The sequence below is a fragment of the Pristis pectinata genome, chromosome 15 (assembly GCF_009764475.1).
Source record: "Pristis pectinata isolate sPriPec2 chromosome 15, sPriPec2.1.pri, whole genome shotgun sequence".
Lineage (NCBI taxonomy): Eukaryota > Metazoa > Chordata > Chondrichthyes > Rhinopristiformes > Pristidae > Pristis > Pristis pectinata.
The window spans coordinates 12197343-12214827 of NC_067419.1; the positions used below are offsets into that span (position 1 = coordinate 12197343).

The following is a 17485-nucleotide window of genomic DNA, read 5'->3' on the forward strand; positions in this document are numbered from 1 at the left end:
ATGGATTTAGATGACATCTTTGACAGAAGCAAAATCCATCCATCAGTTTTCTTCATGTCTGCTTTGATTAGTTACAGAGCTGTGAGATTGTTGTAAAGGGCACATGTAAAAGATGTTCATCTGTGCATGACTGTAAATACAAGACAAAAATTACATATAATTGCTTTAGCTAACCCACAGTAATATGAACATCTGATTGGATGCAGGAGTAGGCCACTCAGCCTTCAGGCCTGCTTTGACATTCAAAAGATCATGGCTGATCTAATTTTAACCTCAAGTCTATATTCTAGACTACCCTCAGTAACCTTTCACTCCCTTACTTAGCAAGAGTTTAGCTTAGCACTGACCATAAAAATATTCAAAGGCTCTGCTTCTAGCACCTTTAAGGGAGAGAGTCGTGACCTTCCAAACAAAAAAAAATCACTTTACCTCTGTCTTCAGTGTGCAACCCCTTACTTTTAAACAGGGATTACCTCATTGTAGATTTTCCCACAATCTGCGTGGTATCCTGACTTGTGTAGATATATGCTGCCATTCCCTCATCTTCACCAGCAGCCACCAAACATGTAGTGACCTTAATTCACGAACACTTGAACTCCTTAACCATAATCACAATCGGAGGTCCTTCATCACGAGGATTGCAGTACTTCAAGGCAGCAGTCCTCCACAACTTTGACAGGGGCCTTAGGAATGGATAATAATTAATGTTCTTGCCAGGAATGCTCTCACATAAAAATGAATTAGAAAATAATGTGCAGTCACCATTTCTTATTGCTCTCCCTCCTTGACATTTCTAGATTAGCAGTTAGTTCAGTTCCTTGTTTAGGGTTTCATTTTGTGCTTAACTGATTTACATAATGACACTAAACAAAGAAATAACTTGCATTTATAAAGTGGCATGGACCATTTCAGCATGCAGTGAAGTTTTTTACACCTCACTAACCACACTTCTTTTGCAGTGATGTCACTGTTGTAGAAAACAGTGCAGTTGTGATGATACTAGTGATTTGTGCACAGGAGGTCCCACAAAAGGCAAGAATCAGCTAATCTAATAATTTCTTTGGTTAATGGAAAAAAAAGCTGTGAGAAAAACTGTCCATGCTTTTTGAGTAGTGCCTTGTGAACTTTACACTTCACAATGGCAGATAGAACACAGGTTTTAAATGGCTTTCAGAAGACAAGATTCCTACTGCACTCAAGTTTATAATCTTACAATTTAAACAGCATAGCTTTCTAACTCCGAGGCAAGCTAATGGCACTAAACCATGCTTGGATACGGCTACTAAATGAATAAGGGTGACCACATGTTCATTGGTTTCTGGTACCTTTTGGAAGCTAACCTCGTACTTGGGTGAGTCAGGGTGTGGATCAGTGTGGTTTGGTGTGTCAGATGATGTGGCTTAGCTGTCAATGGAAAGGTGAAGTTGGCGGCTTCTGTGAGAGTCTGTAGATCCACGTGCCAGATTCCCAGCTGATGGGTAAAGTAAAGGCCATTCTCAGAGTCTTCCACTGGCATCAAAAGTATCCGGACTTTCTGTTTCAGTAAGTCTCCAAAGTGGAGCAAGGTATTCGTGGTGAAAAACATTAGGAGCTCAGAGTTTAATCCATGAGGATAAAATGGTTGGAAATATTGACTTCAGGTGGAAAGATTTGATTTGTGAAACCAGCATTGCAGCAGTTGACTCTCTTCTCGGTTAAAGCTAACTAAATTCAACTTAGTTAGCTTAGACTATTTAGTCAGCTAGACCTGGGTCGATAATGCATTTAAAATTTTTAAAAACCTGAACTTGGTTATATTCTGTACTTCAGGTCAGTGGATAGCTGACTCTTCATGCATTGAACAGCAAAGGACTGCTCGTTGCTTCATTAAAATCTGCTTCTAGGCACATACATTTTTTGTATCCACATGACTAGACAGTGCGGACAATGACAAATTACCACATAACTTTACAGATAATGTATATTTATTTTTTGCTAAGAGGCATGCTTTTTCACTTCAGTTAGAATCAGAATAAGATGCTTAGGAGCAAAAATTCCACATCCAATCACTTGTAGTCAGCTCACCAAATGGTTACTGAGTCCAAATTCCATCAACGCAGTGGAGAGAATTCCATTGCTTAGAGAGTGGATTTTACCCTTCCCTGGTAAGCTCCATTGTAGCCGTGTAGAGCTCTAATGACCATTTGGTTCCCCCACAAAGAATCATGGCATAGCCCAAAAAGATGTTGAAAATGGCAATGGGGTGCTTTACACCCGGAAACATGAGGTAAATCAGGACCTGTGCAGTTCCTGATAGGACCTCACCCAGCTTAGCCAGATGCCTGTGCACCAATCTTAGAAGCTCGTCAGCTCTTAAAGGCATAGTCCCTTTGAAACCACACAGCAACAACACACATGATAGCTGCAGGGAAGAGGAGAGGGAGGTGAGGGGAGAAGGGAGAGAGAGGGTTCCCAAATTCGGTCAGAGTGGGAAAGGGTTCCTGTTGAAGGCTAGGAGGGAGGCCAGGTAACTCATCCAAATAACGTACAAGCTGTAACTCTTTCCCGCAGTTCCCCCTCACCCCACCTTGTCCTACAGCCACCCCCAGCCCTCACCCCACCATTGACATTCAACTGCAGCTACTACCCACAGCGAGGTCAAGCCTCCAAAGAACAGAATGAGAGCATACTCAATGTCCTTCATCTCCTCCATTTAGGCAAAGACTTAAGGAGGGTTCTCTCACAAGTGTGGCATCTCACACCAACTGAGGTGACCATCCTGCATTTGATGGATGGGAAGGCCACCAACCACCAACCAACCAACCACCAATGCCAGCGGCTCCACTTCGTTAGGAGTTTGAGGAGATTTGGTATGTCACCAAAGACTCCTGCAAATTTCCACAGATGTACGGTGGAGAACATTCTGACTGGTTGCATCACCGCCTGCAATGGAGGATCAAATGAGGCTGTAGAGGGTTGTAGACTCAGCCAGCTCAATCACGGGCACAGCCCTCCCCACCATCGAGGACGTCTTCAAGAAGCAGTGCCTCAAGAAGGTGGCATCCATTATTAAGGACCCTCACCACCCAGGACATGCCCTCTTCACGTTCCTACCATCGGGGAGGAGGTACAGGAGCCTGAAGACCCACACTCAAGGTTTCAGGAACAGCTTTTTCCCATCTGCCATCAGATTTCTGAACGATCCACGAACACCACCTCTTTTGCACTATTTTGTCGCATAATAACCTTTATGCCCTTATGTTGTGCACTGTACTGCTGCCACAAAACAACAAATTTCATGACATATGTCAGTGATAATAAACCTGATTCTGATTCCGACTATCTTCATCGCAAGTGCGATGCCCCAGGATATGCTCACTAGTAGGATTTACTACAGCCGCTTTGATTCAATCAACAGTTACCACCCTCATCACCTCCTGCACTACTGCTCCACTATAAAGGTGTCTCTGGTGCAGCTTGTCAATACAACTTCCCTCTTTTTTGTCTTTGCAGGGATATTGGGGGAGGCACTGCTGTTTTCCCCCTCCCGGAGACGGAACAGGAAGAGCAGGAGGGGGACGCGGGAGAAAGAGAAGGGTGATGAGGTAGATCACTGACCCCCACAACACCCTCTCGGGGACTGGCACCATGAGGGCTGAGCAGCGTAGGTCAGAGGGATACATGTCACGGGGATTTGCACGTGGCACCAAAGGGCTGCAGTGTGGCATCAGGATAAGCAATCTGATACAGGGGCTCATTGGAGGGGAGGTCCAAGATGTTCTAGCTGAGGAATCTGGTGCGGATGGTGAGCGTGCTGTCGGACCTACCCAGCCAAATGAATGAGATGACAAGGAGAGTGGAAGGAGTCCATCTCCATGCTCTTGCAAGAGGTAGTGGAGATCCAGAAAACCAGGACATCGTCTTTGGAGGGCAAGGATGTTTCTTTACAAGGGCTTGCCAACTGCTGCAGGGACACAGACAGAGGCCATGCAAAATTTGCTTGCCTCAGTGCAGTCCCACCTTCCAGCTGGAGGTCTGGTCCCTGCCACACAGGAGCAGCCCTGTCATCCGGGAACAGCCTGATGGTCTCACGGAGCAGAGAGGTGCCACATGTTGGCAGGTCTCTGTCCCCACTGAGCAACTTCATGCTGCTCGTGAGCAGATTGTTGTGCACTGGACATCGATGCCACCCACGAGCAGATTGCTGTACTGCTCACCTCTTTGGAACAGAGATATGGCCTCTGCTCCATCCACCAGCTCACCTATGTCCTCATCATGCGTAAAGATCATGAAGGGTGACTCTGAGATGACAAGCAAAGACAGCGGGAACCAGACACCAGTAATTCGGGGTCTGACAACAGCTCAGCTTTGGGCCTGGAGGTTGAAACAGGGGCAGAGCCCTCTGAATGCCAACAGTTCAGTGCATCTTCATCTGGCCCATCCCAGAGAGGCCTTCTTGTGTACATGATATTCCTGTTCCTCTTCTCAAGTTCGCCTCACGGGCACCGTTCTCAACCTTGCCCCACAGTCAACCAACCCGGACCGATCCTTCTTTTGACCCTCAAAGCCCATCTGGGGCAAGAGTTTCTTGCAGGTTATCGAGGATTATGCTGTGGGTCTTGTGGTTCTAGCACTATGTTGCAGCTGCACAGAGAACACTACAGTGTAGTACGGGAACCACTAGACCCTCGCACAAGCTTGGGAATTGAAATGCTTTAAGATATCCATGATAGTGCGTTTTGATTTGTCAAGAGAGTAGCACAATAGAAAAACATTCTTATTTAATGCTCATAATGTACTTGATGGTGCAGGGATAAGTCACACTTAGTGTGGCAGTTGCTGTCATCATTGCACATCCCACTGTGCCTCATCTAGAAAGGGACCTGATAACGTGCACTTTATGTGAATGAGGTCAAGCTAAATTTGATTCCAGAAGCAGACTGTTTCAGGCTTTCTCCTTAAAAATTCTAGCATCATTGCAGTGAACCACATGATTGCAAAATATCTAAACTCATGCCTATGTTCTTCTGGCATTGATTGCATTTGACCCCCAGTACACAGTTGGTTCATATCCCTGATAACTCTGCACGCACAGTTGTTATCAAGGCCACCTCTGAGGGAGAGGCAAGGAAATTTGAAGGAGGTTTCATACTGAGATGACACATATACATTATCCTGCTTCTTCTCTGTGGCTATAATACTGATGAGAAGTCATCAATGTCAAGAAGTAATCCAAAGCATTCTAGATCCCATTCAATATCCAGTGCTGCAGTGTTGAGCTGATCCAAGGAAGGTGCATTTTGTGGAAAGGCCTCAGTTGTTTGAGGAAAGTACCACTCATCAGGAAATGCAGATAATGTGTCTCAAGCCATGTAAGTTATAGGGTCAAGGAAATATTTATCAATGCATCTTACTTAGTGCAGATGAACTGCACTGCAGGATATTAGGGGAAGAGCTATTTCCTGGGCTCTCCCAATAAATAATTCATGTACTGTGTGGTTTTAAGGACTGGAGTGTGGAGAGGGTCATTTTGGCTGGATATGGTTCTCTCTCTCGCTCTGCTGAAGAAACCTCTTGACATTGTTGGCAAAATTTCATCAGTAATCCCTTTCCTCAATGCAAAGACAAGGCATTTGCTCAACAACAAGTGAGAAACAACCACACTGAAATTTGTTTTTACTGACCTAATTTTATGTAATTAGAAGTGGAAAGTAGTGGAAATAGATATAAGGCCACTCAGCATCTATAAGGAAAATGCTTTCAGACTTGTACTGGATTTTAGTTCCCTTAGAGCAGATGTACGTCTTTGGATTTTGACTAAATTCTTGTGTTGTTGCAGGGTAAAGAGATTGGATTAAAATGAGTACTTTGTAATTTTGGATCAGTTAAGTTCAAAGTTAGTTTCAAGAATGAGGCAGAATTGAAAAATAATAACCTTCCAGTCATTATTTATAACGATTGAGAACAGTTCATATGTTTGTACCGCATTGCTTTGATTTTTTCAGATATGAAATCTATTTTGCAAATAAAATAATGGTCGTAGGAATCTTATCCATTAAACACATGTTCACCATCAGTGCAAACTGTAACTTGGCTTATATAACATCGATATGGTGCAAAATTAGCCTTTAAAAGTTTGCAGAAAAAAATGCGATTTCTTCCCTGTTGCATGAACAGATTAAATCCTTCATGCATCACATCCTTCCACTGTTCAATCATTTTACGCTCTGTTTGATAGGAGCAATAAATTTGTAATTTGATCTGTATATATCAGTGGTTCTTGACCTTCAATTAAAATTTCGTATTTTCTTTTGCAGATGTACATTCAGACAACAACCCTTACTATTTCCATGAGTTTAAGTGCTTCTGTATCTCTAGGCATGCTGTACATGCCTAAGGTTTACATTATCATCTTCCATCCAGAGCAGAATGTGCAAAAACGCAAGCGTAGCTTCAAGGCAGTGGTGACGGCAGCCACAATGTCAAGCAAGCTGTCACAAAAATCAAGTGACAGACCAAATGGAGAGGTCAAAACTGAACTCTGTGAAAGCCTAGAAACTAACAGTAAGTACAATTTTCATCATACACGGTCTTGTATTAAATTAACATAAATCGAGAGCTCTTAAATCTTTGCATCATTAGGATTTTATAGTGTCTAGTTATTGGTTGCAAGGCATTTTTATTTTTCAGATATATAACAAAGCATGAAAGCTATCATGTTGTCTTCTGCATGTCCCCAGACTGCCGCAGTGCACAAAGTGGACAGGCTGAGCCAAACTTAGATAATATCTGTGAGCTTTACAATATGTCACAGTGGTGAAAGGTGCTTTGTGAAAATAAATGCAAGCAAGAAATTAAAAGAAATAAATGTTGGATTATTACACATTATTAAATGCCATGAATAGCAAATTCCCATTACCTTTTAGTAATTCCTGACTAGCTAATCAGCAGTTTGTGCTAGGTGATATCATTGAGAGCTAAGAATAACCAGGTATTTCTTGGCCACTTTATGGGAATGTTATTTGTTCTTACTGAACTAGTAAATCTTCCATTTGAAAAAAAATGTTGGAAAATCTTAGCAAGTCAGACAGGATCTGTGCAAGGAGAAACAAAGTTAACGTTTCAGATCTATGACCTTCCATCAAAATTACATGAGATTTGCTGACACCATTTTACACCATCCCTCACATATAAGATCTTTCTAACTATATACAGATGAGTGGTCTTTTTTGCAAACTATTTTGTCAATAGGCATTTCCACAGATGATATAAATGGCATTCTTATGTTTGTTGTGCAACAATATTGATCGAAAAGTGTTAGCAATTTACAGGATGCTGCATTGCTTGCACAGATTCACAAAAAGGCCGAAGATGGATGGAAAATTCACGAGATCCATATTGTTTTAAGAGGTCATTCTGCTCAAATGAGTACATTCATCCTGAAAGAGCTTTGCCACGTAGCTTATCAAAGGACTGCAAAAGTTTCAAAAATCCTGATGGAAGGTCATTGATCTGAAATGTTGATTTTGTTTCTGTCTCCACACTAAGACTCACACTATCTTTAATGGAAGTAGAAGTTGGATAGGATGTGGATCATCCTGACTATCACCCATTTCAAGAAATGGGATAGGGATTGATCCTCTGATACTCCTGCAAAATATGTAATGTAGTAGTAGCTTCAGTTGAATAGATTTTGAAAGCAGAGTACAATACCCAGCTGGAATATATTGTATAAATTACTGAGAAAACACTTTACCCCCATGCATCCTTGCTAGACAAATAATCCAAGGTCCAGGGAGTGATCCAAAAGTTGTAATACAATTTGAGTTTCTGATTATCTTCATTAAGGAGTTAATTTTCATTATTGGATATGATATTAGATGACTGACTGATAGCCCTTCCTAGTTATCCATGGTAATCTTTTACGTAATTCTGTGAAACATTCAGCATATTTCTGGAATGGACTGTTGTAATTGTGTCATTAGAAGAAGATAACATTGGCAAAGCTATAAGATGCTTCAATTTTGTTTGCACTAGCAAAGCACTCATTTACTCACAACCAAAACAATTTCCAAGCACAGTGCTAACATTCTCAGCAAGCTAATGTGCCTATTACAGAGTTGACCTGGTAATTAAAATCCATTGTAAAACCATTAAATGTATAATCCACTTTTATTTTAATTGTAGCAAATTCTTTTAAAATTCATTCTTGAGATGAAGGTACCAGTAGTAAGACTACAATTATTGCTCATCTCTAATTTCCTGGGAAACATTCCTGAGCTGCTGCAGTCAATGTGTTGAAGGTCTTCCTTCAATATATTAGGTAGGGAGATTCCAGGAACTTGGCCCAGCAGTAAAGAGCAATGAGGGAAGAGGTGCTGCTTCCATGCACTTCCTAGTTCTTCTACACATGGGGAATTTGGAAGTGTTGGAAAAGAAAGAGGTTGTTGGCAGTGCATTCAGAGGTTGGTACATACTGCAGCCAAGCAGTCCTGGAACGGATGTTTTTATGGTTTGTGAATGGACACCGTGGCTAGCGGCTGGGCATTTCAGATAGTGGATAGATATCTTGGTAAGAGCAAAGAAGATTTGGTGAATGGATGGATGTTTTGATAATTGCATGGATGTTTGTGAGGATGACTGTTTTGGCTAGTACCTGGGCTTTTTAGATAGTGGGTAGATATCTTGGTGAGTGGGTTAGTATCTCGGTAGAGTGGATGGATTTCTCAGGGAGTGGATGGTTGTCCCAGAGAGTGGATGGTCATCTCGGGAAGTGTAAGGACATTTTGGGAAGTGGATGGTTGCTTAATAAGTGGATGGATGTTTTAGGGAGTGAATGGGTGTTTTGGCTAGTGGGTGGGTACTTTGCCTGGTAGATAAATGTTTTGGCTGGTGAATACATGGCTTACATTGAAGTGGGCCTGCATCTGGCAGGCTACTTTTTCATCAGAGATATGAATGTAAAAATCCAAAAGTGAATTTTCTTATGAAAACTCATTCAGCTTTTTTACCAGGGATTACATTAACCGACTGATGAAAGGCTCTGAATATTAATGAGATACCTAACAGGCTAATTTTGGTTTTGAATTTTTCACACCTGATTGCCTTAATATTCCTTATTCAATTTGAAATAAACACACACTACATATAAAATACAGGGTTAGCATTTAAAATATAATGCACCTTGATGTGAAGCTTTCAGACAGATTGTAGTCTTTAACAGAGAATGGTTAGAATGTGAAACTTCAGTTAACGGTGGGAAGAGATGGATATGTGGATAGGATTAACATGAGATGGAGTGGACAAAGGTTCATGTGGAACGTAGACACTGATAAAGACAAGTCTGACTGAATGCTCTGTTCTCGTGCCGTAAGCCTGATGTAAGTCAGCATGTCTGTTCTTTGAACGGAGTGTATTCAGTCCTTCGGCAGGAAGCCTGAATGTACCTCATTGTAAAGTGGTTCCACAGAGGCTAAAGGTGATGTGTTTGCTTGGTGAGCTTGTGTCACAAAATTAAGTTAATTGTGTTAATGTGCTTCACTTTAAGAACTTTCCGTTTCCACTGTAAAGTAATTTACAGTCGTCCAGTGCTTTTCCTCTCTTTATAATTAAACATATCTTTTAAGCAATTGCACATCCCAAATATTTTATAGGCAGTTAGCCTGGTGCCTGAACTTGCTGCCACCAACACTGATGCCTTGTGGAAAGTAACTTTTGTACATCCACCAGTGTCAACTTGCATTGCTGATCTCAAATGCCCACAGCATGGCATCATAGTCTTGTGTCATGGAACATCATTAGATGGTGGAAGAGGCAAAGGAGTACAATATTTGAAAGTAAGTTTGACAACTGGTTAAACCACATTTCCTAGCTTACTCAGCTATCAAACCTGTCAATATCTTTGAATGTTTATGAACACGTTGCAGTCGTACAGCACATTAGTAGATCGGACTGAGAGTATTGTGTACAGTTCTGATCACCAGACTACAGGAAGGATGTGGTAGAAATTGAGAGTGCAGAATGGAGGCTGTAGTTACAAGGAGAGATTGGACAGGCTGCGTTTATTCTCACTGGAATGTAGGAAGCTGAGGGGTGACCTTATGGAGGTTTATAAAAATCATGAGGGGCATAGATGGGATATATTGTCAGAATCTTTTTCCCAGGGCAAGGGAGTCTCAAACTAGAGAGCATAGGTTTAGGGTGAGAGGGGAGAAATTTGAAAGAGATCTCAGGGGTACATTTTTCAAACGGAGGAAGGTGGTTATCTGGAATGAGCTGCCAGGGGAAGTGGTAGAGGCAGAAACAATCACAACATCTAAAAGACATTTAGACAGGTACTTGGATCGGTAAGGAATAGAGGGATACAGGCCTCATGGAGGCAAAAAGGATTAGCATAGATAGGCATCACAGTCAGCATGGAAGAGGTGGGTCAAAAGGGTTTAGTTCTTTCTGTACAATTCCAGGATTCTATGGTTATCTATGACACAGAAACATTAAAAACTGGGAAAAAATGTAACATTTAAACATTTTAAAAGTTACGGTTATTAAAATATTGCTAACAAAAAGTTTAATTAAACTTAATTAATTCAACATATGTAAACTAACTAATACCACCTTTGTAACCTTGAAGCCAGTACTCTCCATTGAAACTAATCCCACAGCTAAACCAGATCTAACTTGATGCAGGTTCAGCAGGTAGATGTCCAAGCAAAAGCACTAGGGAATTATGGTGTTGACTCTCTGCTGCAGCACTTTGGGGTCCAATACCACAGCATTGTCCGAGGAGCCCAAGTGAGAAGCAGCCAGCATGTTTGGGACTTCTGCTCTGGAATCCTGAACTTGGAGACCAATACATTGAGAAATGCCAGCAGTTGTGTGTGGAACTACTGGCATCTGCCAGCAAGTCCCAGCTCATGGTGCCTCATCATTTTGCTAACGTCTAAGTCCCAAATAGTAAATCTGATCCTGATTTTTCCTAATTTCTTATCAATAACCTTTAAGAGTTCAACTATACAATTGCACTAAAGCTTGCATGCCATTTCCCATTAGTTACTAAGAAAGGATGAAAAGGGACATTTTGAGGGAGCAATATATTTTACTCTTAATAGGAATGAACTAGTTTAAGACTAATGTCCTTCATAAGTTTTGCAATGAGAATATAACAAAAAAAAAGGAACCCAATATGAGAAAGGAGTGAAGACATTTTCAATATTTAGATGCTCAAGGAGCTCTGCCATGCCTTTTTTTTTGGCATAACAGCCATCACAAGATGTCCTGAGTAAAACCCTTTGTGGTGGGTTCATGCACCACTCCAGACACAGAAGCACCTGAGCCAGGGAGATACATCAGTCCGTCACTGAAGGAATATTGTATTTTTGGAGGTGCTGGATCTTCCTCCTTAGATGGGCCTAAATGATTCACAACAAGAACATATAGAAGCAAGAGTAGGTCATTCAACCCTTTGTACCTGCTCTAGTGTTCAATAAAATCATGGCCGTCCTTTTACCTCAGCAACCCCATTTCCCTTAATATCAAAAAAATCTTTTTTTCTGTCTTGAATATACTCTGTAATTTGTGAAATAAAGGCAGAAAATGCTAGTCAAGCAGTGTCTCTGAAAAGTGAATCTGCTTTAATGATATACTGAGGTTATGAACTACTTTCTCTTGCCATAATACTGTGACAAAGCTTCATTCCTATATTCTGCTCCTATAAAGAAATTTTATTATGAAAGCCCTGGTTTATACTTGCATAAGATAAGTATCACAAATAAAAGAGAGCACTTCTAGCACAAGAATATAATAAAGCAAATGTAAATCATATTTTACAAATATGATCTTGGGTTAAAATGTGACCTCTGGTTTCAGGCAGTGTTCTACTCTATTTCATTATATTTGGAAATGAGTTTAAAGCAGTGATTCAACGTACATTTCAGAAAACAGACAGAATTGCAAACAAAAGATTTCTTGATGAGCAATTAACTCCTTTTATGTATTCGATTATCCTTCACAATAGTCCATTGAATAGAACTGGGATTTTATTGCTGCTTTACTTGCACCTAACATTTAACACAACAACTACATCTTTTTGAGTTTTAATTTAACACCTTAAAGGGACATTATCCTCAGGAAATGGTGCTTTGTCAATCTTATACCTGGAGTTTTCTGCATACACTTTTGTTGCAATTGTAATGTGTTCAGATGTGTCACGTGTTTGTGGACAGATGGAAAATGTTCCTGGGTCTTATGAGTGCTGCTTCATCAAATTGAAAAGCGATTGGTTACAGACACAGAGGAATGTTAAGAAATGAAGAAGTTCTTTATCATTCAATTTAAAGTCCTAGTATTAATATTTTTAAGCTGTGGTCATGCTTCACCATTTTAAAGCATATTAAAAGGATTACCAAATTTCCATCTTTTCTTATGATGCAAAGAAAAGCCAAATGTTGGCTGACAGAGTGATCTCACTCTCCCACTAATTTTCCCTGTAATTTGTTCTCCTTACATTTCCATCAACTCCCCCAAGAACAGCAACTAGAAAGATAAAGAGCTTTCCGAAACGATTTCTCACCATTTGTCTGTTAGACCAGCTTTAACCTTGCATAATAAGTGAGCAAGGAACACAGTTACCCCACAAGTTCTCCTCCAAGTTGCACACCAAGCTGTTTGAAATTTTTTCACCCTTCTTTCGTCATTGCTGGGTCAAATCCTTGGAACTCTCCACACAATGGAAATTTGAGGGTACCTTCAGCAGCCAAGAACAATACCAATCACCTCCATCTTGGGTAACTATAGGTGGCAGGAAATGCTGGTCTTGCTTCTGATGACCTCAGTCAGAAAAATAGTTATCAAAAATATGGGAAGACTGAATTTAACAAGTTTGGGATCTGTTCATAACCTTAAACAACAATGATTGATATAACCTCCTTAGCCTGGTATGACATGCTTCATGGAAGGCAGGATCAAACAAAATTTGACACCTGGCCTTTCAAGGACATAGTAAGGCAACTGAGAAGCAAAAAACTGCTGATGCTGGAATAAAAGCAGAAATATTCAGCAGGTCAAGCAGCACCTGTGGAGAGGGGAACAAACTTAACGTTCCAGGTGGATTATCTGATGAAAGATCATTTACCTGAGAATTCAACTCTATTTCTTTCTCCATGGGTTCTGCCCAATCTGATGAGCTAGTAAGGCCAATGACACTGGGTGGTGCAGCTGGTAGAGCTGCTGCCTCACAGCTCCAGAGACCCAGGGTTTCTGACCTCTGGTGCTGTCTGTGTACTTTGAGTGTTCTTCCTGTGACTGTATGGGTTTCTCCACGTGCTCCAGTTTTCTCCAATATCCCAAGGATATGTGGTTTGGTAAGTTAATTGGCCACTGTAAATTGCCTTTGGTGAGAGAATTGGGGGGAGTTGATGGGGCTGTGAAGAGAATAAAGCAACACTGACGTAAGATTAATGTAAATGGGTGCTTGCTGGTCAGTACAGACTTGCCGGTCTGAAGATCCTGTCTCCATGCTGTGTGGTTCGATGAATCCGTGGCCAAAAATGATGGTGGAGTTAGATCATCGAGAAAGCAGGGGGTCCCCTGGTTAAATCAGGGTTCCGTTCCTGAGAACTGTCTGTAAGCTGAATTTTCTGCAAGCTGGAAAGGAACAATTTCCCCCAAAATCGTAATGTGAAACCCTTAGCCCTCGTCAGCCGCTTGGGGACTGATTTGCAAAGAGTAGAATGGGGAAGGTCAGGGTAGGAGTAGTTACCGGCAAGTGAACGGTGACAACTGTTTGTCTGAATGCAATGCGGGTGGAGTGACGGGGGCAGGGGGGATCCGATCTGCTAATCAGTGGGAAAACCTCCAGCAGTTTAATTTTATTTAAAGTGTGCACCAACGAAAGGTGGCACGGGGTTTGTAACATTTGGTCTTACCCGAAAGAGAGTTTGGAGAAGGCATTGGCTTTTTTCTCTAGGTGATTTCTGCATTGCTTCCTGGTGAAGAGATTGGAGTACTGTACCTGAGAGCAGAGTCTGGGAGAATTTGCATAAAGCCTGGTCTTCCATAAGCTGGGGACCCCTGGTATCTTCATGAGGGAAAAGAGGCTTAATGAGGTAATTCCAGAGCTCAGGCTGAGACTACCAAATGGCGAACAGCACGGAAAGATGTGGAGGAGTTTACACAGATACAACTACATAACACCGAGAAATGGAAAATGTTCTCATTCTATCAGCTTGACAGTTGGATTGAAATGAGACTGAAAATTGAATGATTGCTGTTTATTATAGAACCACATAGCACTGAAGGTTATTTGGCTTATAAGGCTTGTGCTAACTCTTTGAAAGTGTTTCCCAATTTGTTGCACTCCACTGCTCTTTGCCCTCGGTGTTCACATCCTCCCCCTTTCAAACCCTTTCCAGTTCCCTTTTGAAAGTTACGATTGAATCTATTGAATCCATGAGCAGAACCTTCACCTCATTTTCAAGGAGGGTGTTCAAATCGTCACAATTTACTGGGTCAAAATAACAGATTCTCCATATTTCCCCTGGCCCAACGCATTCTTTAGTTAATTATCTTCTGTTTGTGCCCTCTGGTTACTGAGATAGGGCCCTGTCCTCTGGTTATTGATGTTGGATATTGAATTGTCTTCTTGTTTCCTGAGTGTGGGAGTGGTTTCCCTGATTTTTTCCATCAATATCCTTCCAACTTGCGGGCTGCCCCCAGAACATTCGACGCAAAAGGTGCATTTCACTCTGTGTTTCGATGTGCATGTGACTAATAAAGAAATCTTATCGTATCTTAAAATATTAAAGGCAACTATAAATCCCATTTCTTCCCAGCCACTGCCACCTTCCAGCATCATCAATCTTCTCCACCCTGAGCCTCTCCCATCTCCATTAACTCCCACTCCCGCTCCCCCTATCTGCTGGCTGTCCTTTCTTGCAGTTGATCTAACCTGTCTGGCAAACCTCTCTTCCACAGCTTCTTCTACCAAGACCACATATATCAGCTATAGCAACCATGCAAACTGACCTGATTGCTGAAGAGCCTGCAGTAGTCCAACGGGACTGCATGTATGAAAACGACCCTCGCGTCCCATCATTTGGAAAGCGCTCTGGAGAGTACGGCCTGCCCATGGCAGAAGGAAGAGCAGCCCCCAGCTCAACAGAGTGAGATGGCCCCCTGTGTATTCCGAGACACAGGCTCCAGTGACAAGGAAGACACACACGGGTCATCGTGCGCTTGACAGTTTTGTCAGTGAGGATTGTGGGCCAGAGTGAACCCATGCCTGTTGTTCTAATTGTAAGTTTTGTGATTGTGCAAATTCTATCCTTGTTCTACTTAGTATTGAGAGGCTCCTGTGCCCTGAGTAATGCAATAAACAGGGCGTTGTATGTACCGACCAAATGGATCACAGCGTTGCGTGGCGACAAATAAATGCAAGGATTGAAGCATGTCAACATTTTATATGACAGATTTATTTGTAATAAAGGAACGTTTTGCAAAATTCAGAGATATTTTGGTTTGCGGGTTCTAGTGTGTTTTTTTTTGTGTGTGTGACATGTCCTCTTTTCAAAAGACAATGGAAAAACCCGCTCATATTTCCTGCCATGACCTCACCAGCCAGAGTGACTGGACTCCGTCCAGGCGGACACTGGGTGTGCAGCTTGGGAACACAAGACAGCCCTTCAGCCCCTCAAGCCTGTTCCACCATTATATCACGGCAGATCTTTGGTTTGGAAGGTATAGGACTGTTCAAACGATGTAAGACTATGCTTATCACACTTGTGTTCTGTACATTTACAGAAATCTGCAACATTTGCAAAGGCGCACTATTTTAGTTGAAGGTTACTGAGGGGCCCAGAGACACAAGTTTTACACATTCTCTACATGCTTGATGATGTGGTGCGACCTTCCTGTTTGGCTTCTCTTTCAGCCAGTTCATTTAATGTGGAATATCTGGTGAACACCCAACTTTACATTTCGATAGCGCCTTTCATGTAGGAACGCTCTCCGGGGACTTTAAAGATAACACGGATTCCGCAGTCACAGCAGCATGAATGCAGTGAACAGGTCAGGTCAGACCACCCAAACCCATCCAGTGCAGCCACTCACAGGGGAAGTGGCAGGGAGCAAACAGTTACTATATTAACCCAACTAGTTGTACAGATATTTTTTTTCTGGCTGGGGCAACTTACCACATTGGTGATAATTCCATCCAGGAGCTCCTTGTCCGAGCTACTGTATATCAACGTATCAGGGTCAGCGGTTGTACTATGCGTGCCCTTGTCTCTGAGCTGCAGAAACTGCATTGTTAAGATGCCTTGAATCATTCACCCCAGAGTTGATTAAATTGTCTGAACCTCATTTCCAATCCTATCAAATTTCACTCAGGTTAGGTGGCTTCAAATCATCTCGTAGCTGCCTTACTGAGTTAGATCCAGAGACTGGGATTTTTATCCCAGGAGCATAGGAGGCTGAGGAGTGACATTATTAGTGGTTTATAAAATCATGAGGCCATAGATAAGGTGAATGGTCACAGTGTTTTTCCCAGGGTAGGGGAGTCTAAAACTAGAGGTCGTAGGTTTAAGGTGGGAGGGGAAAGATTTAAAAGGGACTGGGGCGAGGGGGGGGGAGTTTTTCACACAGAAGGTGGTGGGTATGTGGATCAAGTTGCCAGAGGAAGTGGTAGAGGTGAGTGCAATTACGACACTTAAAAGACATTTGGCCAGTTACATGGATAGGAAAGGTTTAGAGGGATATGGGCCAAGCCCAGGCAAATGTGACTAGCTCAGTCAGCACAGTCGAGTAGGGCCAAAGGGCCTGTTTCCATTCTGTGTAGCTCTGTGACTCTAAGTCATGACACCTTGGCAAGGGAGAGAGACCTCTAATGATGAGGTGCCTGTTTTTTGTTTTGCCCCTCTCAGATCAGCAGCTGCAGTCACACTAGACACAGCACACCTTCATTCAAAAGAAAACATTGCAGTGAGCTTTGCCTACTGAACTGGATCCAAATGGGCATCTCCCTTTGGTGAGCCAAACGTGCCGAGGGAAAGTAGCAGATTTATTTCTGGAGTCATGTAATTTCACGTTATGCGCTCAGCTGCAGCCACAGAAAAGAGCGTGCAGTATTTTCAAATAGAATTTATTAAGTTTACAAGCTCAAAGCCTCTCATCCGTGGAATGACTGCTTCACAGTTCTATTGTGGCACAGGGCAGAATGATGAGCAACGTCGTAGTATGTTTATTTCCTCATTTCTCCAGTCAGTGCGCCCATCTGACAAGAAACTACAGGTCACACTTGGCTACGTGGACACCTTTTTCGGCACTTTTTAAGGAGATATGCATTAGTCATAATCACCCCTAGCATGACACTGACAGTATAAGTTCTGCATGAATTTTGGTGAAGCACTAGCGTATAAACTCTATGTGGTACATGATTTACACACTGAGCAACGTTGTGAAACTGGTGAATGTCAGCAGTCGTGGTGATCCTGTGTTCACAAGATGTGCACTG

The 17485-nt window shown here is 42.1% G+C and overlaps 1 protein-coding gene across 1 annotated transcript in view; it reads left to right on the forward strand.

The window, feature by feature from the left end:
- The window catches only part of LOC127578220 (metabotropic glutamate receptor 8), a 272133-nt gene extending 256719 nt beyond the window's left edge, over nucleotides 1–15414 (forward strand). The window contains exons 9-10 of the mRNA XM_052029966.1: nucleotides 6297–6543; nucleotides 14950–15414. Of these exons, the coding sequence (XP_051885926.1) occupies nucleotides 6297–6543; nucleotides 14950–14999 (297 nt within the window). The 3' untranslated portion in view covers nucleotides 15000–15414. The remainder of the gene's footprint in view (nucleotides 1–6296; nucleotides 6544–14949) is intronic.
- The last annotated feature ends 2071 nt before the right edge of the window (nucleotides 15415–17485 follow it).